Below are 26,799 nucleotides of genomic sequence, written 5' to 3' on the forward strand. Positions count from 1 at the left end.
TTTCCCACTTTCTGCAATTTATATCCTTTATTTTCAGACCTGATTTAAAATGTATTCCCTACAGAATAAGAGAGAAAAGGCGCACACAGACTCAATCTGGGCCTGTGATTGGGGCGTGCTCGGGGGCACGCCCCCTGAACCTGTTGAGGGGGAGGAGTTGCCCGCCCCTAGGGAAGAGGAAGATATTATAGTGACCGGATCTCTGGATGATACTGTAAAGATCTGGAATTATAAGAACGGAGAAGTCGAAGTCAGGTTCGTCAATTTTCAAATAATTTATTTTATAGCATTCCAGAGGCGCAACTAGGGGGGGGGCGGCCGGGCGCGCGCCCTCCCCTAGCACCTGAGAGGGGGGGGCGCGCCCCCCCCTGCAGAATGAAAAGAAAGAAAGAATGGCGAAAATCAGTATCACAGGAATAAGAAAACCAATAGAGTTATTGTAGAAATTTCATTATACTATAGTTAGTTTTAAAATGAATATTTTTATCTTTCTCAATTCTCAAGGCTAAAGGCTATTGTAAACATTTAATGTAAAAAAAAGTTCTGAACTGTATTTTATTTGTGTTTAGTTTATAGAGTACTCGTAGATATCAAACTTTGAATTCTTTATAATAAAATATTCCAAGTTTGAAATATCAAATGTTTACACCACTCGGTGCAAAGATTTAAGGATTAGAATATTTGAGTTTGTGGCAAAAACTCAGTTCCAAATCTAGAGAAAATTCTAAACCTGGCAAATTTCTAACTGATTATCAATCATATTTGATAACTAACAAGATTTATCTTCTTTGACAGAAGTTCTGTAAAATCGAAAATGAATTTAGATTATGAATGTTGGTTAGATCAATCATTAATTCAATAACTTCAAGAGAAAAGGTAACATTATCTGTCCTTTTTCAATGTAGATGATTGAATTTATTATTTACCTCTGTATTTTTATGTTTTTTTTTCCAGAAACTATAAATGATTTTTTCTTGCAATTTAATCTGTAATTAAACCAGGTACTTAAAAAATACTCATTTGCGATTCGCACACATATATTTAATGAATTGACTCATATAATTCATTTTACAGCTGTTGGAAGTATAAATTTTGTAAAAACACAAGAACAAAAAATCGATTTGAATTGAACACACTTAAAATTTCCTTTTTTCGACTTCAAACCCTTAAAAAAGCACTTTTGTTTTTGAAAAATTTTCGAAAAAGGGGGGGAAACCCCCCCTTAACCCCCCCCCAAACCCTAACAAAATAATATATTGCCCCCCCCCCCTAGCAAAAGTCCTAGTTGCGCCTCTGTAGCATTCTAATATTGTTTCTTGCTCTGTGCACCCTTAGGCCATCATATATATATAAAAGTGTACTTTAGTGCTTGGCCCCCTTATCTGTCATAGTCGGCCCCATGTCCTAGCCGAAGCGCTCTAGACGACCTAGACTGTCCTAGTCGCAGCGCTCGTCCCCCTAGACGACCTAGACTGTCCTAGTCGCAGCGCTCGTCCCCCTAGACTGTCCAAGTCGCAGCGCTCGGCCCCCTAGACTGTCCTAGTCGCAGTGCTCGTCCCCCTAGACTGTCCTAGCCGAAGCGCTCGGCCCCCTAGACTGTCCTAGTCGCAGCGCTCGGCCCAGACATTGTCTTAATCTAATTTCAAGATATCTCCTTCTAGGCATAAGTTGACGGACCATAGTTTGGGTGTTGTTAGTGTATGTATCAGTAAGGATGGAAGTAAGGTGGCAAGTAGCTCCCAGGATTCTGCTATTCATATCTGGGATATAGAGTCAGGTGATTCTTTCTGATAATCAAGTTTAAAACCCGTCTTCAGTACATTTCTACATTTGGGGGAGCTACGGAAAATAAAGAGAAACGCATTAATTTTTTTAAAAATGTAATAAAGGTTTTATTTTTAGTGATATAATTATTATTTATAGGGGAGAAAATTAAAACAATTGAGAATGGTTCTGGGGAAGTGTGGACAGTTCAATTTAGGTAATTGTTAAATCCCTCCTCCCTTTTCAACAATTTGTAATGCATTATGTAAAAATTAACCCCTTTTTTCGTTAACAGACTCAAGATAAATATAACTTTTCTCCACTTCTTACCCTTTCTAGGAAATGAAAGTCGATCCCACTTTTCTATAAAAGGATATTTATATTTATTTTTGACAATGTTATTTTTTTTAGCCCTGACGGTCAGTTTATAGCTAGTGGAAATCAATCAGGACGGGTCAACCTATACAGTTTAGATACAGCCAAGTTAACCGATCAGCTAGACACGAAAAGGTAGAGGAAAGATTGATTGATTGATCGATTTTTTAGGTTATTAGAAGTTGACTCAAAATTTTAAACTAGAATGGGGGTGTGTGTGGGAGGGGGGTGGGGGGTGGAAGATGTATTCTTAAGAAAATTTACCCATCAGTAAATTATATTTTTCTCTTGTTTTAGAGAGAAATTCATCCTGTCAATCGCATTTTCTCCTGATGGCCAGTATCTGGCGAGTGGAGCTATTGATGGCATTATTAACATTTTTGATATGGAGACTAAGAAAGTTAAACACTCCCTGGAAGAGCACGCTATGCCGATCAGAACAATTGCTTTCAGTCCAGACTCGCAGAAAATATTGACAGGTATAAATAATTTTGATAAGCTTATTTTATTTATTAGGCAGGGAGTTCAGATTTACAGTTTTTGTATTGTATTTACTGCTTATATTGTGTAATTTATTATGAACAGTGAGTATCTAAACTGATATGCCTTTTTTTAGTGCTTAAATGGGGTATGCATATTTTTATTACCCGCGCCCCCCATTTTGAAGATCTGGAGGGGGATAAATATAAAATTAGACATGAAAAGGCGAGTTTCTCCATCCTTTTTCATTATTTTCCCCCAGAAAAAAAACTACTTATTTTCCTCTTAAAACCACAATTAAAAACGACAACTCTTTTGATGGAGGGTTACTTGAAATTACGCCGACAGTCCCTTTAATCATTACTAAGATTATTCTGCTCAAATCACATAAAATAATGGTTTTCATTGTATGTTTATACTGCCTAGGTTCTGACGACGGACACATCAAGCTTCTTGACGTATCTAATGGTACACTTGTCGGAACTATGTCTGGACATACTAGCTGGGTTCTATCCGTAGCATTTAGTCCTGATGCCGAACATTTTGCAAGCAGTAGTTCGGATCATAGTGTCAAGATTTGGGAGATTTCAAGTAGACAATGCGTTCATACCTTTAACGAACACACTAGTGAGGTATTGTAAAATTAAATTTTCCCCTTCATTTCTCCCCTTTCATCTTTGTGATTTCCATATGATCATTGATCAACTTCTTTCCCTCTATCTTTCCATTTTCATCTCTAATATCGTTCAATGCATGATAATATTATTACCTTGATGATCACAAAACGATTTAATTAAATTCGAAACAATATTTTTTTGAGATGCTCTGGTCTACAACCCATGGACTCGTTTTTTATACCGGAAACTTCCGTTTCGTGAAGAACCTCTTTTAAAACTGACTCGAATTTTCGCTGTGTCTTATTGGCTAACAGCAATTATTTGTGGCTTACAAAAGGTTTAACCTTTAGAGAGAGTCAAAAAGAAATTTCACCATTCGCCTGACTACTAGAGTTACAGATTAGTGATTTCTGAAGGGGTTAACAATACAAAATTTCCGACCTCTGTTTTAACTAGACTAACATGAAATTATATTCAGGTGTGGGGTCTCAAGTACAACAAGGATGGTAGTCGTCTAGTCTCCATATCAGAAGACGAATGTATGAACATCTACTCAATCCCGGTTTAAAATATTCCGGTTTTCATACAACACTTTATTCTTTCAGACCTAACAAACCTCACTATATAATGTTGGATAATAAGAGACTCATGATGCATAGAAAACATAAATGAAAAAGGAAGAACGCCAAATTGAATAACTACTGATTAGATGAAGATTGACCCTAAGCTACAAAGTAAACGAAGATTGAAAGCAAGCTCTCCAGGATGTCTTGCAACTATGCCGATGGACTTAGTCCTTATGAAAACAAGGTCAATATTGTTCAAAACCTAAAGAGAGGGGGGGGGGGGCTGAATAATCTTTTTCAGCACCGGTAACTGCAATTTGTAAAAAGATCTTCATGTTTCACTGAAAAACGTGCTGCAAGGGAATTGATTGGGAACGGAAAGGAAAGAAAGGTTAAGAGTTGGTTGAGCCTAGGAATTGAAAACATGAAACAATACTTTCCTTCTATCGAAATAAATCGTTATATAAATCTGTCAAATACTTTGCAGGGCAAACTCGGTGCCCCTGAGAAGTTTGATTCCCGCGACGAAGTTGAGGAAAAGGTAAATTAACAACAGAAAATAAAAAAACAAACATTTTTTTCGATATATCATATCATTTGTGGCAATGATTGAAGGGTGTTGTTTAGGTGAGTAAGTTAGCTGAATGGGTCAAAGCTGCTAAACATATTGTCGTCCATACTGGAGCTGGTATCAGTACGTCAGCCGGTATTCCGGATTTTAGGTAAAAAAGATCATATTTTCCCATCTAGCTGATTTTATCTTAGACAGTGGTATTTTTTTGAAGATGAGGGGTTGAAAAAGTGCACATCAATGGTTTCTCCCAGTTATTTTCCCAATACGCATTCCCCCCCTCCAATTTCTTACTTACTGCTAGGGGGGTGGGGGTACGTTATTGAAAAGGAATGATTTTTTCAGAAAATATATACCTCTTAGCTAAGACCATTATGGGCATTAACATTATTTAATAAAAATGTAGTCGAGGTGAAGCAAACTGGTGAAATATTGCAAACGACTTTACGCTCTTATTTAAAAATGGTACACCGTGAAGATGTTTCTTTGGTATATCTATATATCTCTAAAATACTGCACTTTCAGCTCATCTACCATGTCTAGTCGGTCTCTCCCTTTAAATCAAGAGAAGCCAAATTTTAACGTCTGAGCCTTTGCTAGCATAGCTATTATATAAAACGGAACTGGAAACCATGTAGAATATTGTTGAAATTTACGTTATTTAATTTAATTGCAGAGGACCTAAGGGAGTCTGGACCCTAGAGAAGAAAGGTTTAAAACCTGATATAAATGTATCCTGGGATGATGCTAAACCTACCTACACTCACATGGCCCTTGCCAGGTACAGACAATATTAGTGGCTAATCTTAACATTCAAATTATTTATTGTTAATTATATACATTTTAGGCTAGTAAATATGGGGAAAGTCAAGTTCGTAATAACTCAAAACATTGATGGACTGCATCTCAGGTATTTGCTTTTAATCATTGTTTCGATAGTTTTCAAACGTTTCATTTCGCCGTTTTAGATCCGGAATACCACGTGTTAATATCTCTGAGCTTCACGGAAATATGTTTGTTGATCAGTGCGAGAAATGCAAAAAGATGTTCGTCCGTGACTCCCCTGCCCCTACCGTAGGACTTAAGATCTCTGGCACTACCTGTCCTGCGTACCGAACTGACGGGCGAAAGTGCCGTGGAAAGTTGCGGGATTTTGTGCTGGATTGGGAGGATTCCCTGCCGGACGACGACCTCACTATATCCGACGCTCACTCCATGAAAGCAGACCTAAGGTTGGTCATTATTAAATTTAAATAAGAATAAAAACAAGATAAGTTAAAAAAAAATCGGTAATATGATTATGTTATGAGGAAAAAAATTTAATAATGGAAATTCTTAAACGAGATGGAATAAATAATCTTGATGTATTCTTAACGAAATCGTTAACGGTATTTTTGCTGTCTTTATCGTTAATTTTACATTTATCATTATTGTTTAGCATTGTAATGGGATCAACTTTACAAATTATACCTGCTGGAAACATGCCAACATATACTAAGGTTAAGATTTTAGCATAATGTTTACTTTAATTTTTACAAACTATTGTTATATAATTTTTATGTTGTAGAAGTATCAGAGTGACGGAAAACTGGTAATATGCAACCTACAACCAACTAAACACGCTAAACGAGCAGATCTCAATATTCATACTTACATCGATGACGTGATGAAGCTTCTAATGCAAAAGGAGAAAAAATCGTCAAAATAAAACAATGATATCTCTAAAATAAAAATTTCAACCTGTAAAGTTCCACTCCCTTCATGTTTTTGTACAAAACAATCTGATCATTGTTTGTTTTCACTTGACCGAATATTGGTTAATTCACTTTGATTACAAAGTCTGACGTGGGCATTCAAGAAAAATTTTTTTTTTTTAGTTTAATGCTTCAACTCATAAAATGTTTATAAATCATAATAAACAAATTCACAATTTCTTTCAGCATATAACTTTATGGATTTTTGAATGAGAGACAAAGATACATATTATTTTTCCTATTTTTGGTCTGAAAAGGTCATAATCTTCTAAAATACGCAGATGATTTTGTAGAAATTAGTAGAGACCCAGCAGGAGCATTTGATAAACAAATTCAAAACCTGTTAATCATGATTGTAAGGAAATTCATTGATGCTTTGAAAGCTCTATCCCTAAATCTGACTTTGGGAGAAACTGAAATAAGATATTTGTCTATGTGCACAGAACTACATAACCTACAAATCAAACCAATTTTGTGCTTTTTAATTTTGTCCGTTGGACGCACAATGTTCAATATATAATTTAAGTGTAAGATTTATTTCTCAATATGAATTCATTGATAATTGGTCAAGAAATAATAAACAATGTTCGGTTTTTTTTGTACAATTTGAAAAATTTAAAAGACTAAATATTTGAGTTGTGCCCAAGCTTCAAGTTTGTATTTGAGAAATCAACCCCTGTCTATTTTGACTTAAAAGTTTAGTTAGGCGTGAGCATAGATGAATATGACCCAGCCAAGGATCCTGTTAAACGAGTCAAGAACAATCAACTCCCTGAGCAAGGTTAGTTTATTGAGTATCCCGTTGTTCTTAACATGTTTACTACATTGTTTTAGTTTATATTGTTGTATTGCTTCGATTCCGCTCAAAAACCTTTCCTTTTAATAGAAAATATTGAATAGAAATGATACTCAGTTGGAAGCCAATAATCTAACTTGAGATTGATTGGTTCAACTTTAAGAACTTAATAAAATTGATTTTTGATTCAGCGTTGTCTATTCTTGGTTATCAGTCCAAATGATAGGATTAATGGCAGTTGAATATTAAACCTAAATTAGACTAATTTTTTTTATATATTTTGGATTCGTTTTAAACAGTCCAAATATTAAGTTTGATAAGAGCTGGAATTAAACTAGTTTTCAGTGGTTAAAATTTGATTTAGCTTGATTTAATCAGCCTTAAGTTTAAGTTCGGTAAGCATTGATCAAGGAGACTTTAATTTGTTTTGTTTTTTAATTTTGATCACTCCAAATGATAATTGATAATTGCATCTGTATTTATTTCAGTATTTTTGATAAGTCCACAGTTTTAGATTTTTAGGAATTTTTTTAGATTCTTGGATTGAACTCAGTTTTCAGTAAATTAAATTTATCAGTCTAAAGTTTAAGATTGATTAAAATTGATGTAGGCTACCTGGATTGGACCCAGTGTTCTGTTACCTCGCGTGAGATGAAGAAGGTTGGAGATGCCATTCATGAAGCCTTCCTTAAACAGAAACGAGAAGAGAAGAAGAGAAAGTACCTGGATGTTGCAAGGTATATATATAGAATACAGACGATGTAGGAAGTCATTACGTTGAATGACATAACATGCAAATTGCCAACACTCAAATAGGTCAGGGTGATGTAATAATTGAGTAAGTATCATGAAGTATGGGGGTTAATGAGACAGTAACTCACTTTTCTGGTACGCGAACCTTATCCCATTCAGTTGGTGGCCCAAAGAACTTTACAACCAATTTCCATTTCCATATACGCTACTATGGATCAATGGCTACAACAACAGGATATATTTTAAAATGTAAAACCTGGTTTCTTAATCATTGTGTAGTTTTTGTTAACAAATTCCGTATTTATTCAAATAAGATACGTTATATCTGGGTAACTTTATGGTTCAAATTAGATACGTTATATCTGGGTAACTTTTCAAATTAGATACGTTATATCTGCGTAACTTTAAGGTTCAAATTATATATGTTATATCTGGGTAACTTTATGGTTCAAATTAGATACGTTATATCTGGGTAACTTTAAGGTTAAAATTAGATACGTTATATCTGGGTAATTTTAATGGTTCAAATAAGATACGTTATACCTGGGTAACTTTTATGGTTCAAATTAGATACGTTATATCTGGGTAACTTTTATGGTTTGAATTAGATCCGTTATATCTGGGTAACTTTAATGGTTCAAATTAGATACGTTATACCTGGGTAACTTATGGTTCAAATTAAATACGTTATATCTGGGTAACATTATGGTTCAAATTAGATACGTTATATCTGGGTAACTTTAAGGTTCAAATTATGTACGTTATATCTGGGTAAATTTATGGTTCAAATTAGATACGTTATATCCGGGTAACTTTAAGGTTCAAATTAGATACGTTATATCTGGGTAACATTATGGTTCAAATTAGATACGTTATATCTGCGTAACTTTAAGGTTCAAATTATATATGTTATATCTGTGTAACTTTATGGTTCAAATTAGATACGTTATATCTGGGTAACTTTAAAGATACGTTATATCTGGGTAATTTAATGGTTCAAATTAGATACGTTATACCTGGGTAACTTTATGGTTCAAATTAGATACGTTATATCTGGGTAACTTTATGGTTCAAATGAGGTACGTTATATCTGGGTAACTTTAATGGTTCAAATTAGATACATTATACCCGGGTAACTTTATGGTTCAAATTAGATACGTTATATCTGGGTAACTTGATGGTTCAAATAAGATACGTTATATCTGGGTAACTTTAAGGTTCAAATTAGATACGTTATATCTGGGTAACTTTAATGGTTCAAATTAGATACGTTATATCTGGGTAACTTTATGGTTTGAATTAGATACGTTATATCTGGGTAACTTTATGGTTCAAATTAGATACGTTATTTCTGGGTAACTTTATGGTTCAAATTAGATACGTTATATCTGGGTAACTTTATGGTTCAAATTAGATACGTTATATCTGGGTAACTTTATGGTTTGAATTAGATACGTTATTTCTGGGTAACTTTATGGTTCAAATTGGATAAGTTATATCTGGGTAACTTTATGGTTCAAATTAGATACGTTATATCTGGGTAACTTTATGGTTCAAATTAGATATGTTATATCTGGGTAACTTTATGGTTTGAATTAGATACGTTATATCTGGGTAACTTTATGGTTCAAATTCTCAAAAAAAGAAAACTTAAATTTATGTTTCAGGGAAAATAAGCTACGGAAAAGAGACGAAACGGAGGAGCTAGAGGACGATATGGAGGAAACCAAAGACGAGATAATTGAGACGAAACCAGATAAAATTGAACTAACTGCCCTGGTAAACGGCAAGAACGTCATTAAAGACGAAAAGCAAATTCTGAACGAGACGAAAGTGTGTAAAACAAATCTGGAAGAAACGACTGGATGTGACGAGATGTTAAATATTCCAAGCTAAAGCTCCTGTGCCTTTTTTTCTACTTTGTCCTGGTTTAAAACATTGCTTTCAATGTAATATGAAAAAAGAATTACTGCGAGTTAAAATGTTTTGTAATTATTGAAGGTTTAGGCTCAGTTTTTTATGATTTTAAGTAGAACTGCGGTTATCGTTAACGGGCATTTTATATTTCAGAATTAAGACGTTTCAATCGGGGTCAATTTATCAGGTAATGAACATTTAACTTCCTTTAATCGGTGTATTTAGATAAATCTCTTTCTCTCAGCCCCCCTACCCCCAAATACTATTTTTTATTTTTTATTGTTGCTTTTAGTGAAAAAAATATCTTATGAAAAAAAAAAAATCTTCCCCCACAAGTTTAAACTATTGATTTTTGAAAAACATACCCTTGATGTTAATTTCAAGATTTACTTTGATTTTTCAAAGTTTACAGATATTTAAAAAGAATTACTGAATTAAGTATAAGTTGTTAAATCCTAGAATGGAGCGGGATCCCCAGGAGGTTGAAGGGGAGAGGGACGGATTACCGAGACCAGAAGATCTAGAAAGATATCAGATACCTCTGGTAACCAACAACTAGCCTTTTGAATTGTTTCAAAAATACTTCCATTTCATTTTTTTGTTATTTATTATTGTTAATTTGTGTACAATAGGATCGGGTAAACTATGACCGGGAACGAAGACAGGAAGAATATGACCGGTACAGACGCGAACAAGAGCGTGTGCGTGAAGAGGAGGAACACAATTTGCGCCAGGACCAAGTGCGTAAGGATTGGGAACGATTACAACGTGAGCAACAGGCCTTCACGGAGTATGATCGTTCCCGAGGTGTTCTGGAACGTATCCCCGAAGAACCTATGCACACACCTCATATTACGGAACGTCTCGATGACGTTGAACAGCGTGAACATGAACGTGAGCTTCAGCAGCAGAACGATCTTGTAGAACTAGCATCTGCTGCTCAGGAGCACAGTCTTCAGCAGCATCTAGTTCTAGAGAACCAACTTGTACCTGGAGAACAGATTGTTTATCAACAAGAACATAAGGTTAGATCTTGTCAATATTTCAGTATCTATCTTGTTTAACAACAAGAACAAAATTTCAGATCTTGTCAATATTTTAACATGCATCTTGTTTAACAAGAACAAAAGGTTAAATCTTGTCAATATTTCAGCATCTATTTTGTTTAACAAGAACAAAAGGTTAAATCTTGTCAATATTTCAGCATCTATTTTGTTTAACAAGAACAAAAGGTTTATTTTTTCAATATTTCAACATGGATCTTTTTTCAACAAGAATAAAAGGTCAGATCTTGTAAATATTTCAACATATATCTTGTTAAACAAGAATGATGTGTTTGCAAAGAAAAGGGACAGACTGTAATTAAATCATCAATGGATTTGTACTTATTTATTTCTATCTGATATTTCTAATGCCATGTTCTGTGTATAGGCAGAACTATTGTATAAAAGTTGAATAAATCAATTCACAAATTCATACCCCCTCTTATATTTCGTTTATTTTCCTTTTAAAACCAGTTCCATTTATATAGCCAAAACTAATAAATGCGGAATGAACGTCTGTATTAGTCTTGATTAGTATTAAGTAAACACGTGCTACAGTTGACACTAATGACGTCACGCATAATTTCTTAAAAAATTATTGCCACCTTTATAATCTATTTGTAGTGTTTAAAAAGTTCATATATTAATATATTTAAGATTGACGTACCTGGGCATGGGATCATTGTGATGAATATTGGTATTGACAACCACGTACCTCAGAACACCATTCTAAGGAACTTATGACAGAAAAAAAAAATATTTTTACAATTAATAAATTTATACTATTTAAGTTACCTAGAAGTAGGATTAAAAACAAACTTTAAGTCAAATTAATGTCTCGTGTAAAAGTTCTATAACTTAACTGGCAGTTTTTTTTTATGAAACGTGTTTTGGTAATTTACTTTTTACCTAGTGATACTTGTATGATTATTTTTTATGTCTGGGTTTAATTAGGAGTGGTATAGAGGGGATAGAGGAACAAGAGCAGAAATATAATACTGATAATCATATACAGGTCAAACAATACCAACCTTTTATTTGAATTTACTCTAGGTTGACTGGTAATATTAATAATTACAATAACCAAACATGATCTGCATGAAATTTAAATGTTTTTATTTGGTGCTCTCCCCCCCCCCATGCAAAATAAATTAATTACCCCCATAAGAAACTATTCAGCAATATTATTTTCGTATGTTCCAGATCTGTTGAAATTAATTAATTATTCTCCTAGGTTGTGAATCTAAAGAAACCTATTTTCTTCTCTGAGCTGCATGAATTCTACGCCAGTGCCGAGCATACAGACACCATTATACGGTGCAAGGACGGAGACCGCAGAGCGCATAGTATTGGTATTTATATTTACTTACCTTACATTATTTTTAATTAAATTTTTCTTCGTCAGATTTTAAAGTTCTGGTTCATGAAATTAACATTTTTTGAAAAGGTTCCTTTGTTATTGAAATTTTAGTCGTCAGCAAAGATCTATAATGTCACTAATGTATTGAATGATTGAATTTTAATTGATTGATTGATTTAGTGCTTGGAGCCGCTAGTTCTCTGTTCCGGTTCATGTTTGCTGAGATCTCAGAAAAGATTTTAGACTCTGAGTATATTATATCATTCCCTGATATAACAGTCCAGGTAAGAGAATACTTTATTTTATTCTTTAGCGAATGATCAATGAATATATGTTTGTCAGTTTTACTCTTCCAAAGAATTAAACTTGGAAAAAAGGATAATTATGTCATCACAATTTAAAAGTGCAGTGAACCACTGAACACTCTGCTTTTACTGGCACTCTACACTACTATTAATGTCTGGATGTGTATTTAATTAACCCTGTTACTGTGTAAAGGAGTGCGAGGAGCTGCTGAAACCGGTTTATGGGTTCTCCCAGGAGCCTGGTCAGGAGACTGTCAAGACAGATGCCTTCGGGTTCAACCTTGGTAAAAAATTATCTTATATATACTATACTTACATACATTATACAGTTTCCAAAAAGAAACCGAGTTTTCACCACAAACTCTGATTTTCTATTCCCTATATCTTTTGAACCCTATGTTCCAAACCTTTGATATTTCAAACTTAGATTTGGTGACCTAACAGAATTAATAGGTAGAAATATTAAAGGTCTACAAAATCGGGTTCCAGAGATATAAGAATAAGAAAATCAGAGTTTGTGACAAAAACTCAGTTCCTTTGTCGTTCAAATCCATCAACAGGGAGAACACTCCGCCAGCAGTTTTTACATTATCCTAGCATTTGTTTGGTAAATTGCTGTATTCAGACCGGTATCGTAGCATTATTTTGTCGTGAGCTCGACCTAGGGCTGTGCCTTGTATACTATATAGTAATAGAGTAAACTGATGTTGGGAAAGAGAATGGGGGGGGGGATCTTTTTAATTATATAAATAATTATGGCTCAATTGACTGAAAAACTCGATAATGGGCAAAACTTGAAACTTTTGAACCCTCATTTAGGAGCCATAAGCCATCCCTGCAAAGTATGATTTGATTTGATTTGATTTGATTTGATTTTATTTAATTTAATTTGATTTGATTTGATTTGATTTGATTTGATTTGATTTGATTTGATTTGATTCGATTCGATTCGATTCGATTCGATTCGATTCGATTCGATTCGATTCGATCAGAGTCCAATATTTTTTCAAAAACATTTGCGCAATGTCTGAAAACTGACTTTAAATGTATATTTATTTTACTGGTAGAGATCGGGCTGAAAAACTCGAATGTTGGCAAGACTTAAAACTCAAATCCTCGTTTAGGATCCGAAAGCTATCCCTGCAAAATATGATTTTCGTTTGATTTATTGTTGTTAAGATTTTAACGAGGGAGGTATGTATGAGGCTCGGATGAGAAAGGAGAGGGAGGAAAGAGAAGAAAGGGAAAGGGAAGAGAGAGGATGGATGATTCCAGAGAATCAAATTAAGCAGGTAAAATATTTTGAGGGGGTTAAACGTCAGGAAATTTTCTTTCTTGTGAAATTGTAATAAAGACTCCGTTATCAACAAATAAGAATTCTCTCTGAATCTAGGCATAGAAACCTTTAAGTTTTAAGGAAAAAAGTATCCAAAAGAAAACTTGCCAGCTGAGATAATGTTCGATTTTGTTTTCCCCCCCGCCCCCCCCCCCATTTTCAAATAATTTCTTACACAATACACAGTACACACCCTTGTGGCAAGACAATTCAATTTTTTCCTTGACATTTTAGTTGTATATGAAATATGAATCCCTGTAAAGTATGATTTGATTTGATTTGATTTGATTTGATTTGATTTGATTTGATTTGATTTGATTTGATTTGTATATCAGGAGAGACGAGGAAAGCGTGGACGATATGATAGTTTAATCGAGGACGATTCCGATGAGGATTGTAAGTATTTCAAAATATTTAAATATCAATATAATATTAAAGTGACTGAAGGCGTAATTTTATGTGACTCCATTTATAAACTTCATCGGTACCCTGCAAACCAATGTCTCACCATGGTTGAATAAGATATCTTTTTTTCCTTTGGAAAATTGATCGTTTTAAATTTAATCTTATTTATAAATGACTTTCTGATTTATGCTACAGAGACCATGAAGGAGATTGTCAGATTTCAACACGTTTTAAGATGTTTTTTCTTATTGTGACGGATAAATAGGGTTAAAAGGGTACTATTGTTTCCTTGAAATTATGTCTACAGTACCTTCAATGATAATTGTAGTTACATCGTCTGTTATTTTCTGGATTTATTTAAAAACGCTTATGAATGATCTATATATCGATTGATTGATTGATATTTAGTTAAACCGCGGAACAAGACTAAGCATGGATACGCATATGATAGTTTTGTAGAGGAGAGCAGCTCAGACTCAGAAGGTATCTAGATCTCTACAGCTAGAAGTTTTTGTTTTTAACTTATCTCAAATTTCTTGATTCATTTTCGCGAAACGAATTAAAGTCCAAAATAAACTTTATGTTCAATAAACTCGTAAAATTTTCTGTATGTTATATTTTTTAATGATTAATTTGCTATTTGTCCGACAAATCTGACGAATTCTATTGGTCGAGTAGATTATGACAGCGACGATGACATCGACGACGATCTGTTCGACGAACGGCCGAAGGGGAAGAGAGGCCGGAAGAAGGGATCGAAGAACACGAGGAAGTACACGAAGCGTATCAAGGAAAATGGGGTGAAAACTATTCATTTGCTTAGGGATCTGCAGTTTTGCATTATTAGCATTTTAACAGAACCTTCGTTTTGTAATCAACATTTTTCAACATACTACGTATTATACGTTTTTCATAAATCTAGTTTTTACTAAACATTACAAATTCTAAAAGCAGGGTTCTCCTTAAAGGCTTAAAGTATGATAGAAATCTACATGAGTGCTGCAGGGGTGTAAAATGTCATTTATAACCACCAAGATTTTCAGGGAACATGAATAGTATGATCAAGTCAAGTGCTTTAGTTTTTAAAAATTTAATCTTATTGCATGCATTTTTATATGTTTATTTAGTGCATGAAATATATTTCGACTTCCTTAAAGTTAAACCATATAACATGTATAGTTAGTGTCTCATTTTTGTGTATCCCTAAGATCAATTTTATTTGCCAAGGTACTTTCCCATTAAAAAAAAACATTTTCGTCTAAAATTTTCTTAAATTTTAAATATACCTTATATACATATGCTTTTTCTGTAAACTTTATTTAAATCCCTTAACCTTATTTACCGATTTTACCCCTATATTCTAAGGGGGAGCCTATGCTCTGTGTCAAGGAGGAGGCCATCGATAAGACGTTCGACGAGTTCAACGAGATGTTCCTCCAAAAGGTGCGTTTTTTTAAATTAGATCGAGCACAACGACGACTTATTTTTTCTTTTAATTTCTTTGGCTTAAAACTCATTTTGTTGAAAACAATTTAAATTTCCTTAAAAAAGTAAAGAATATCCAATGAAAATAAAATGTATGAAAGAAGAAATTGAAAGATCTGAACAACAACATTGTCCGCAATTTGTGTGATTATGCGGCCTGGAATATAACCTTATTTTTAGACCCCAGTTACCCTGAATGTATCCTTATTTTTAGACCTAAGTTACCCGGGATGTAAGCTTATTTTAGACCCAAGCTACCCGGAATATAACCTTATTTTTAGACCCAAGCTACCCGGAATATAGCGTTATTTTTAGACCCGTTTTACCCGGAATAAAACCTTATTTTTAGTCTCATGTTACCCGGAATATAACCCTATTTTCAGACCCAAGGTACCCGGAATATAACCTTATTTTCAGACCCAAGTTACCCGGAATATAACCTTATTTTCAGACCCAAGTTACCCGGAATGCAGAGATAAAGTTTGCGCAGGATCACATAGGATTCTACCATTGCCAGGTTTAATATTGATTTATTATAGAAACATTTAATTCTCTCAACGTTTTACTTGAGAAAATAGGTAACGAAAAGTCGCTTTTTTTCCCAGTGCGCTGTTTTGGTCCAGTAGCAAACCGAAAATGTCCAAAGCAAGATTTGGATAATTTAAGTTTCTCCTCTTTTGGGGTCATAGCTAACTTAAAAATTTTACCAGAAGTGTTAAGGGCAATATTTCGCTAACTCTTGTAATTTTAGTTATCTTTTAAAAAAAATCGAACAAACTTTAGATCTTTTTAATTTAATGTTGATTTGTTTTTTAGGAAGAGGGATGTGCTTTCAAAACCATGGTCCGTCCAAGTATTCATCAACATCATAAGTTTACTCATCAGAACCTTCATGGTTATCAGGTTAGAATGCCCACAAGAAATTAAATATTCTCTGTAAAATCAATGTCTTCTCCCTCCAAAATGTCTTTTTGTTTAAATGTGATGGAAGGGTTTACATGAAGCGAACTGAAAGGGGCGGATTGTGCTGAAATTAAATAGATTTTAGAGAAAACTAGGAAATAATGAAATAATGGAAAAATCTTTGAATAAAATTTTTTCCCCCATCATAATATTGGTGTCCATTTTAGATTATGGAGCAACAATTCAAATAAACGGTTTTAGATTTTTCCAGTCTTAGTTTAAATAAAAATATCTTCTTGTTAAAAAGCTTGATGTTTAGGAAGCTCTGCTGGGTTGTAATAATTGTGGAGAAAGCTGGGTTAATCAGATTCATTACAGGAACATAATCAAACCATTGATAATAAAAAAGAGTTTAGGATTTTAGATTATTTTTTCATTAGTTGTCTAAAGGAAAGCAAAGAGACGCAATCTCTAATTTACATGAGATATGTTAATGGTTGTTAATGGTTTCCAGGAAACATATAGACTCGAACGAATGCCGCGCACCCAACAATGTTGTACCGTACGTTTGTGAAAACTGCGGGGCAGGTTAGTTTATATGTGTACTGAACTGATATTTCTGAGAACCTACATCTACAACAATCCCTAAAAACTTCTGATCTGATTTGATTGTTCAAAGCTGTAATGTATGATTTTCGTGACTTAATAGAAAGATGAAAACATAAAAATCTAGCATATGAAATCTGAAAATACAAGTTTTGAGTAATCTGTACCTATTCTGGAGTTAAAGCAATACTCAAATATGGGAAGTTTTGAACAAAAAACGTGTGTTTCAATGTCTTAAACAATAGGGGACTATTTCATAAAGAACACACACTATATTTGTATAATCTTGCCAAATGGCGTGATTAAGATTTTTCTCTCATTTAGTGTTTTTGAATTTTAAATTTAGTAATATTTCATTGCAAATATCTCATTCTGAGAGAAATGTCATGGAAAAATAAAGTGCTACGTGATTGTGGATATTATTAATCTTAAACCCATGATCTTGATTTTCGATTTGGGCACTTAAACTAATTTGAGGATAAATGATTGATCCCTTCATTGCAGTTATCCCTGCAGGGTACGATTACCATTGGATATTCAAGAGGAATTGAATAAATAAATCTCTAGTCTTTAGGTCTGCATAAGATTGAGATCAATACTTGATCCCGAGATTTATAACACAAGTTCTGACCTCATGTTGAATATTGTAGGCTGGTATAACCTGACTAACTATACTAAGCATGCTGCAGCTAGAGAATGTAAAACCAACACTAGCCATGAAGGTAACATCATAGTATCACATTTAATTTAAAAGAATTATTTGATCTTAAAACAATCATGCGCCGGNAATTATGATTTATTATCTTGTTTTAACAATATTTGTCCAGTCTGATACTATTAATATTCCAGTTGATTTATCAATTAAATGTACGTGATTGATTGATTGATTGATTGATTGATTGATATTATCTGTCCAGGTAAACGTCCATGCTCTAATAGTTCCTGTCCTCTAACCTTCTTCTCCGACAAGAACAGGGAGACTCACGAGAATAGAGCACATAAACCCATAACAGCCGGGACAATGTACAGGTATATAATTCTTCACATTATTATTTTCCGTGCTTCAGATGCTCACATAAAATTATTTACTTTTGTTGATTTCAAGAATCAGCCATAAAGGAGATCATTCTTGTAACTTAAAGATTACACAAAAATTTGCCTTTTATTGGATTTTTCAATAAATAAGTCACCCGAAACACATATTTTTTGTGTTCTTTTTTTATTAAGACGTTAATACAATCATAAACAATAAACATACAGGGTGTCCCACGAAACATGACAATAGCAAGACGTCTTGAAAGTCGTCTTTGATATTTGAATTTATTTGTGACATTTAGTCTTCTATCTACTTTAACATGTATGATTCTTGAAACAATTATCACATAATTCTCCTAGCCCTGGCTTTCCAAATAGTGGTCTGCGTTTTTTGTGCTTTCAATATTACCGGAGATATAAAGAGTTTGGTTCAGATTTCAATTTTGTTAAATAAAAGCAAAATTCTCTAAATCGGAACAAAAATCTTCATATCTCGAGTAATGTTGAAAGCACAAAAAATGCAAACCACATTTTGGAAATGGCAGGACAAGGGAAATTTTGTGATTATTATCTCTAGAAATTTACTTTTAAAATTAGGTTGACAAATAAATGCAGCAAATTATATAAAAATCAAGACGACATTCAAGTCGTCTTGTATACTGTCATGTTTCGTGGGACACCCTGTATATAAATTCACATTATTTGATTTGATTGTGTTAAGGTGTGCTAAGTGCAATATTAACTTCATCAACCACAAGGATTACAACAAGCATAAGAAGGATGTTCACAATGAGAAACCACGTGGAGGATTTGTGTAAGTAGAAATGGGAAGATGTTCGTTTTTCAGATTTTAAATTTAAAACTTTGGGGTTTGAAGCAAGCAGAAAAAATCAAAGATTTTCTTGATTTTGTTCGCAGAAATAATTTTCGAACTCAATGTGCAGGGTTTATGTGTGCAAGGTGACTGGGTGTGAGTACACTAACCCGGAAAGGAAAATATTTGAGAACCACGTGAGAATTGAACATCCGGACGAATGCTGGATCTGTGAACTCTGCGGTAGAAACTTCTCAGGTCTGATCGTTTGTCAAGTAGTTTTTAATTCAATTCCACCAGTCCATTTATCATTTTATTTCAAATGACTATGAAAATAAAAATATATCGTAAAGTAAAGCAAAATCAATATTAAGGAAAGTGGTTTAGTAAACTTCCATTTTGTATTTGTTTATTAATCACCAATTAATGTTTCCTCTCCTTATTCAAGAAAATTATTCCCTGATTTATAAAGCTTTAAGAATATTCAAATGTTTTTTTTTTCATCAAATGGCGGATTGTCTTTTAACGTAGTACTAATTAAAATCAAAGAAACATTTTTTCGGATTTTCCCTCAAACTTTTATAATGCCTTAAAATAATCAAAACAGAAGAAAAAACCTGATTATTAATTTAGATTTTTCTGTGAAGTAAAAATAAAGATTTAAATGAATATTTGGATTTAATTTAGATCCTATAAAACTTGAGCAGCATCATCAGAATAACCCTGGCGGCCGGGGAGGGAAGCGCTGCCTACCGGTCAACTACAACTGTCCCCACTGTCCAAGGTAGGGAGCTTTGTTACTCATTTACTCAATCCCTTCCCCTCTATATGCTCTTGTCATTGTTTATGTTACTGTGCGCCATTTTTTAATTGATTGATGGATTTATGGATTATTTATTGATTTATTGAAGGTTTTATTGATTGATTGATTTGAGGATTTTTTAATTGATTGAAGAATTTATTGATGGATTGATTAAATGATTATTTTAGGGAGTTTAACCGGAAAAGGCATATGGAGCTTCACGTTCTCTTTAAACACACACAGGAGAGTAAAACCTTCATCTAGCATTTAATTATATAAAATAGATTCAATAGATATTAGACATGTCCGTCCTTTCTTCCGGGTTAGCATTATTGTTCTGTTCTTCTTCTACATGCACCTTTTCCTGACTTGTTTTCCTGTTTTGGAAAACCCGCATACTATTGGGTTTTATTGATTTTTCTTTTCACCTTGATTATTATTATTATTATGATTACCAATCAACCTACAATCAAAGTATCATGATAGAATTATAACAGTGAAAATATGAAAATCATAAACTTCATGACAAATAACGCATCAATATACCAATTAAACTAAAGAGCTGTATCAAATAATGGATAATTGTGGGGAATATTGGTTGAGGGGAGTGGATGTATATAATGTGGTGACGTNTTGATTTGATTTGATTTGATTTGATGTGATGTGGTGTGATGTGATGTGATGTGATGTGATATGATATGATATGATATGATATGATATGATATGATATGATTTGATTTGATATGATATGATAAGATTTGATTTGATTTGATTTGATTTGATTTGATATGATATGATTTGATATGATATGATATGATATGATATGATATGATATGATATGATATGATATGATATGATATGATATGATATGATTTGATTTGATTTGATTTGATTTGATTTGATTTGATTTGATTTGATTTGATTTGATTTGATCTGATTTGATCGAAATGTTGAAAATGTCTGTTACCTGTTCTAAATTGCGATAGAACTAAAATTATTTGTAATAAATGAAGTGTGTTTGTCTATTTATGCGTCAACTCGGTATTTAAGGTTTGGTTCTCTAACTTGCATAAGGTAAAGTAAGAATAGGTCAGGTTTCGGTTTAAATAATTCTCAGTTTTTTATCAATTTTTGATATCGTTCCGTCAGGCTGTCATTTCTCCTGGTAAGTAAAGCCTTGTAAAATCTAAAACCTTCACGGAGAAATTTTCCCATAATACAAGTGTTTAATTTATTCCTAAAGTTTAGCTAAGATGAGGTTTTACTTCCCAGGAGAGACCGTTTGGGTGTGATCAGTGTGGGAAAAGGTTTAAGACGCGGCATTGTGTCAACGTTCATCTTCGTTCCCATGGTATTGGAGGATATAGTTGGTAAGTAAAGTCTCAAAGTAATATCCAAGGAGCGTCCATTTATTTCAAAAGAGGTTTAAGTATTATTTTCAAAAATCCACTTTAAACTTGGACATCTTGCACAATGCACAGTCACCAGACTTTGCTACGTAGGTTGAGACATTAGAAATTCGTATTGGATTAGATTTTCAAAATACTCATTACTTTCTGATCAAAATCAAAGATCGCCTTTTTCCAAAATTCGCCCCTTTTTTAGTCTGGAGATTATATTCTCCATTAGTTTCCACGCATTTACAGTTATGTTTGCATCAAGGAAGGAATGTCATAACTTTAAAAATCGCAAAGATGAGGGTTTTCGAAACAGGAGAGACCTTACGGTTGTGATCAATGCGGAAAACGATTTAAAACCCGACAGTGTGTGAAGCTACACATGCAGTCTCATGGTATTGGTGGATATGGCGGGTAAGTATAAAGTATAAAGACTGTAGATATAATTTCAATTCACGATTGAAAGCAGTGCTTGTCCGCTTCACAACCGTACTCTTCAAGCCTTTATATGAATAGTAATAAAGAATAGATAATTATTTTACTATCAACATTTTTTTTCTGATTGAATCTTAAATTTTATTTAAAATTACGTCTACAGTTTTTTAAGACACGTTTCTGATGTCAAATATATTTGTTTAAAATACTTTCCGATATATTGGTGAACATTATTCAGGTGCTGTGAGGAATGCGGGAAAACGTTTAACCAAATATCCGCCTACCATACTCATCTCAAGGCAGTTGTATATTAACGTATCGATAACTAATAAATAAATAAAAGATTATACAGGGATGGAATTTAAAGAATTTGAGCCGAGGTTTAAATCCGCTAAAACCCGGTTTAAAGTAAGCGCCGGCTGAAATCTTGAAACATTTGATACACTTTTAAGTGGAACCAACCATATTTAAACCGCGCGCGGCTTAAATTTAAACCGCCGCTCAAATTCTTTAAATTCGGCCACTGGCCGGTTTAACCACATAGGATGAGATTGTAAATACGACATGAAAACATTTTAAATGGTGCGATACAAAGGTTTGAAATTTAACCTTTAACAGGATACTTTGTTTAATGTCAAAATTGAATTCATATCCGGGTTAAAAACCCACTACTCATTCGGGACTTGAAATTCCAGGCTGAGAAATGGAGTTTAAAGCTTTCCCCAAAACTCATGGTTTGGTTTGGTTTGGTTTGGTTTGATTTGATTTGATTTGATTTGATTTGATTTGATTTGATTTGATTTGATAGAGATGTCTGCCTTTAAAATAGTATTTAATAGCTTATTAGATAATTTGGAGAAGAGGGAAACATATTTACAGCTGCAGGAAATCATGAACTTAAGAAAACGGACAGAAATTCCGTCGACTCTCATCCTTTTTGGGTTAACCCTTACGTCCCTTACGTCCGGTCAAATCTCCATTCTCGTTCTCAGATACAAAATATACATCATTTTATAGGTTCATTCTAATGTAAGAGACTTTGCTTGTGAGGTAAGTCAATTTAATGTAATACATTATGTAACTTAATTTTCTGATTAGTTGTTTGATTTTTTAGTTGGTTGATTAGTTAGTCTGATGATCGATGGATTACTTTCCCTCCGCTATATGAATTGGTTGTTTGATTTGTCAGTTGGTTGATTAGTTAGTTTGATGATTGATTACTTTCCCTCCGCTATATGAATTGGTTGTTTGATTTGTCAGTTGGTTGATTAGTTAGTTTGATGATTGATTGATTACTTTGCCTCCGCTATATGAATTGGTTTTTTGATTTGTCAGTTGGTTGATTAGTTAGTTTGATGATTGATTTGTTACTTTGCCTCCGCTATATGAATTGGTTGTTTGATTTGTCAGTTGGTTGATTAGTTAGTTTGATGATTGATTGATTACTTTGCCTCCGCTATATGAATTGGTTGTTTGATTTGTCAGTTGGTTGATTAGTTAGTTTGATGATTGATTAATTACTTTGCCTCCGCTATATGAATTGGTTGTTTGATTTGTCAGTTGGTTGATTAGTTAGTTTGATGATTGATGGATTACTTTGCCTCCGCTATATGAATTGGTTTTTTGATTTGTCAGTTGGTTGATTAGTTAGTTTGATGATTGATTTGTTACTTTGCCTCCGCTATATGAATTGGTTTTTTGATTTGTCAGTTGGTTGATTAGTTAGTTTGATGATTGATTAATTACTTTGCCTCCGATATTTGAATTGGTTGGTTGACAAATAGATTAAATACCAATTTTTAGTAATTTTTCAATTGATGATTGTTCAATACATTTTAACGAAGAGATTTTTAATATTTAAATTTTGCAGGATTGCGGAATGACGTTTAAGCTGAAGCACTCCTTGAAAAAGCATCAGCTTGTTCATAAACCTGAGTTCGGCCATACTTGTGACTTCTGTGGAAAAAAATTCAAGGTTAGTTAGTTAGTTAGTTAGTTAGTTAGTTAGTTAGTTAGCTGCCAAGAACAGATTTGTCAATGTTTGCAGATGTCCAAAAAATTCAAGGTTAGTTAGTTAGTTAGCTGCCAAGAACAGATTGGTCTGGGCTTCTGATTTGTCAATGTTTGCAGATGTCCAAAAAGAATTTATGTTTTGCGCCACAAATAGATATGAATACGAAGAGATTAATAATTAAATTTAAGTTAATTTTATCATTTAACTGTATTAATTTAAAATATTTTGCAGAGATCTGACAACCTGATAAATCACAGGAGAAGGCATACTGGAGAACATCCGTACAAATGTGATAAATGCAACTGGACAGGTTCATTCATTTGTTCATTCTTCTATTCATACATCCTTTCATCAATTTATTCATCCTTTCCTTTAGTCAATACACTATTCATTCATTCACTTTTTCACTTGTTTTGTCATATAGATACCAGTGAATGAACTTATTAACTCGTCCAATGACTATTTTGATACTGCTGATACACTCATTCGATCGTTTCACAATTTAAATAATAATTTTTCTGTAATTAATTTATTCTATTCTAGTTATTACCCCCCCCCGTTCCAATCTCCAAAAACATTTGTTTCCCTTTTCCAGAAATTAGTTTTAATTTTTTTATGCATATTATAAATCATTTTCTAGGTCCTGACAGCAGCAGTTTTATCCATCACAAGAAGAAGCACGCTGACGTCGTTCATAACTCTCAGGTATTTAATTTTTCTTGACTTATAGCGATTGGAACTAATTAAGAGTAAGTGTAAAATCAATTGAGAAAGCACCTAAATATTGCATCCAAATTTCAAAGTGCCATGGTAAACAATTTTAAAGAATATTTTTCCTTTCCCTGAAAATATTTTTAGGGTATTAAAGACATAATATTTGATGATTTTGTGTAATGTAATTTTTTAACCCTCAGTTGATAATCAATATGCATAGGTCTTTTATTAATTTTCAGTTGTTCTGGTTTTAAATCTTATTTATGTAAAGGATCTGGTACTAATTCTGTTTTGTGATAGGGATCTGGTATATGCATTGATCTATTTAAAAGAGCTGGTATTAATCCTTAGTTATTTGTGGATCTGGTATTAAGCTTGTTTTGGTGTAAATTCTGTTTCATGCGGAATCTCTGGTATTAATTCTTATTTAATTGAATGATCTGGTTTCCATTGGTGTATGAAAAGAAGGATCTAATATTAATCTTGATCTGGGAATAAATCTGGTTTGTGTTCAGGAGTTGAAGTTGATGCACGCTATAGCTAAACTACCCGGGCATCTGCTGGACAGGGACGGGATGAACGGGAGGGATAACCACTCAGATATTATGTAGACTATCGTGTCTCCCGTCAAGCATATCACTTCCAGGACCTGTGTCCGAATTTATAAATTTTAGCCGCGTATGAAATCCGCCAAAAACGGTTTCAGTTAAGAGCCGACATTAAAGACAATTTTAAGTGGAACCAACCATATTTGAGCCGCGACTCAAATTTAAGCCACGGCTTAAATTCTTTAAATTCGGCCTCTGGTTTCCTAGAATCTGATCTATTAAATCAGAATTTACAGTTTAACAGATTTAACAAATAAAATCCAAACAAAGTTTCCTCGTTTATTGGAACAACAACACGCAGACTGAATTAAGTTTTTTAGTGATATTATGTCTCTTTTTTCTCCAGTTATGCTGGGGAATAATTTTTCAAGAATTAATCCGCTAACCACAAAAAAAGGTTTTAACCCATTTGGGAAAAAAAAGTTTTTCTTGGGGATGGGTTAAGCGAAAGAAATTGATTTATTTTATAATTATTCCCTGAAATTATTCCAACTAGCATATGAATTCAATTTGTTGTACAACTTAATACTATTAAAACAATTATATTTGGGACAAATGTTATAACTTTTTTATTTTGCCGAATTTTTTTATGTGTACACTGAATTTTGTACATTACGGTGATATATTTTGAACATTTGTTCTTTTTCTGTGAAAACAAACAAGATGCCTTGAAACAGTTAGCCTGGCTTGAAAAGCTGACTTAGTGCTATATTTCGAATAAAATATTGTAGATTTTTTAAACTTGGTTGATTTTTTGCTTTAACACCGTTCTTGTTTTTTTGTTTTTCAAGATAAAATCTCTATTTAACTTCTGTCAATTCATCTCATTAATCGCTTGAGATTTTTGTGTCATTTCCCTTATTACTTAATACGAAACGCTTCTTTCCCATGATGTAAAGAGACATGTAACTTTAATATTTTAATATATCACCCACCCACCCCGTGTACGGAGATTGTTAAACTGAAAGATTAATAGTTTGCAAACAACCATTAAATATATTTTGCCACTTATTTTCAATATTTTGTTGCGAGAAAATTAGATAAAATGTTGGAGCTCCGAGGACAAAACTGCGACTTTAGTGTGCTAGGATTTGGTTTTCTCTTGACGGTTCAACGATTAATATTGCTGTACCATAAATCCACATTATAATCACCGTTTCGAGAAGTTACAATTTCACTTATAAGTTTTTGGCTGTGGATTCGAAAACTTAATCTCGTTAAGTCTTGGAGATTAATACACACTGCTGAAAATGAACCATCAGGTTTCAAGTCGAAACGCTTAATTTTTTTCTTTGCAATATACTAATATGCAGACTACGAAGTATAATCAGATGTTTCAGAAAATGGGTTTTCAAGCAAATTCATTTTTAAGAAATCTCAGAAATAAGCGCAATTACAGGTCTAAATTCAAGATATTATTTTTATGGTTGGTATAAAGATATCTTGTAACTTTCTTTAACAGTCATAAGAGATAATTAGCAAAAAATTAAGCCCTAAGTCAACTGCCTGACTGTCTAGATATGGCATGAAACAGTTTTTTTGTTCAAGTCTTTCTATTTTTTCTTCAAAAAGACTCTTAAGCACTAGTCATACCGCTCACACAGGGCTTTGACTTTTTTGCTAAAACATTGTCCGAAGTTGATGAATTTGAGCCGTGTCTTAAATCCGCAAAAAACTGGTTTCAACTCAGGGCCGGCTTAAATCTTGAAGCATTGAACACAATTTTAAATTCTTTAAATTCTTTAAATTCGGCCTCATGTCTTATAATTGTGCAGGAAAATTGACAACATTTGGGAATCCTGCCATTAATAGTTGAAAAATAATATCAACAAGACGCAGAAAAAGTGTAATTGACTCTTGAAACTACAGTTACGTTTGATTTGGACTTAAAATTCTTAAAAATGGATTTACTCTAAATTCACTAGATGGCATTATTTATAACTT

The 26,799-nt window shown here is 33.3% G+C and overlaps 3 protein-coding genes across 9 annotated transcripts; all 3 read left to right on the top strand.

Annotated features, from left to right (window-relative positions):
- Positions 1–37: 37 nt before the first annotated feature.
- Positions 38–3,842, top strand: LOC111698402 (WD repeat-containing protein 61). The gene is made up of 7 exons (XM_023468733.1): positions 38–255; positions 1,662–1,777; positions 1,924–1,981; positions 2,176–2,274; positions 2,437–2,618; positions 3,046–3,251; positions 3,715–3,842. Exons 1-7 carry the CDS (start codon positions 50–52, stop codon positions 3,802–3,804), a joined length of 957 nt encoding a protein of 318 aa, XP_023324501.1. The 5' UTR covers positions 38–49; the 3' UTR covers positions 3,805–3,842.
- Positions 3,843–3,939: 97 nt separating this feature from the next.
- On the top strand, positions 3,940–9,748 carry LOC111698401 (NAD-dependent protein deacetylase Sirt6). The gene is made up of 11 exons (XM_023468732.1): positions 3,940–4,046; positions 4,290–4,343; positions 4,430–4,524; positions 5,050–5,154; positions 5,221–5,283; positions 5,342–5,605; positions 5,812–5,872; positions 5,941–6,060; positions 6,830–6,908; positions 7,534–7,660; positions 9,344–9,748. The coding sequence occupies exons 1-11, from the start codon at positions 4,002–4,004 to the stop codon at positions 9,570–9,572; spliced, it is 1,242 nt and encodes a 413-aa protein (XP_023324500.1). The 5' UTR covers positions 3,940–4,001; the 3' UTR covers positions 9,573–9,748.
- LOC111698399 (zinc finger protein 62 homolog) lies at positions 9,689–25,866 on the top strand. 7 transcript variants are annotated; one of them, XM_023468725.1, is made up of 30 exons: positions 9,689–9,780; positions 10,053–10,137; positions 10,226–10,618; positions 11,294–11,370; positions 11,591–11,651; positions 11,871–11,988; positions 12,177–12,280; positions 12,495–12,585; positions 13,481–13,593; positions 13,973–14,033; positions 14,451–14,525; positions 14,712–14,842; positions 15,408–15,485; positions 15,979–16,044; positions 16,344–16,430; positions 16,750–16,808; positions 16,945–17,018; positions 17,687–17,758; positions 17,954–18,065; positions 18,793–18,885; positions 19,016–19,143; positions 19,573–19,669; positions 19,876–19,930; positions 20,960–21,057; positions 21,758–21,821; positions 22,537–22,569; positions 23,390–23,494; positions 23,765–23,843; positions 24,174–24,238; positions 24,763–25,866. In XM_023468725.1, exons 2-30 carry the CDS (start codon positions 10,054–10,056, stop codon positions 24,856–24,858), a joined length of 2,769 nt encoding a protein of 922 aa, XP_023324493.1. In that variant the 5' UTR covers positions 9,689–9,780; position 10,053; the 3' UTR covers positions 24,859–25,866. The 7 variants fall into 7 exon arrangements, with proteins under 7 accessions (XP_023324493.1, XP_023324495.1, XP_023324494.1 ...); XM_023468727.1 differs by having other exon boundaries at positions 21,758–21,818; XM_023468726.1 differs by lacking the exon at positions 20,960–21,057 and adding an exon at positions 21,401–21,498.
- The last annotated feature ends 933 nt before the right edge of the window (positions 25,867–26,799 follow it).

Source organism: Eurytemora carolleeae, unplaced genomic scaffold (genome assembly GCF_000591075.1).
Source record: "Eurytemora carolleeae unplaced genomic scaffold, Eaff_2.0 scaffold50, whole genome shotgun sequence".
Taxonomy (NCBI): domain Eukaryota; kingdom Metazoa; phylum Arthropoda; class Copepoda; order Calanoida; family Temoridae; genus Eurytemora; species Eurytemora carolleeae.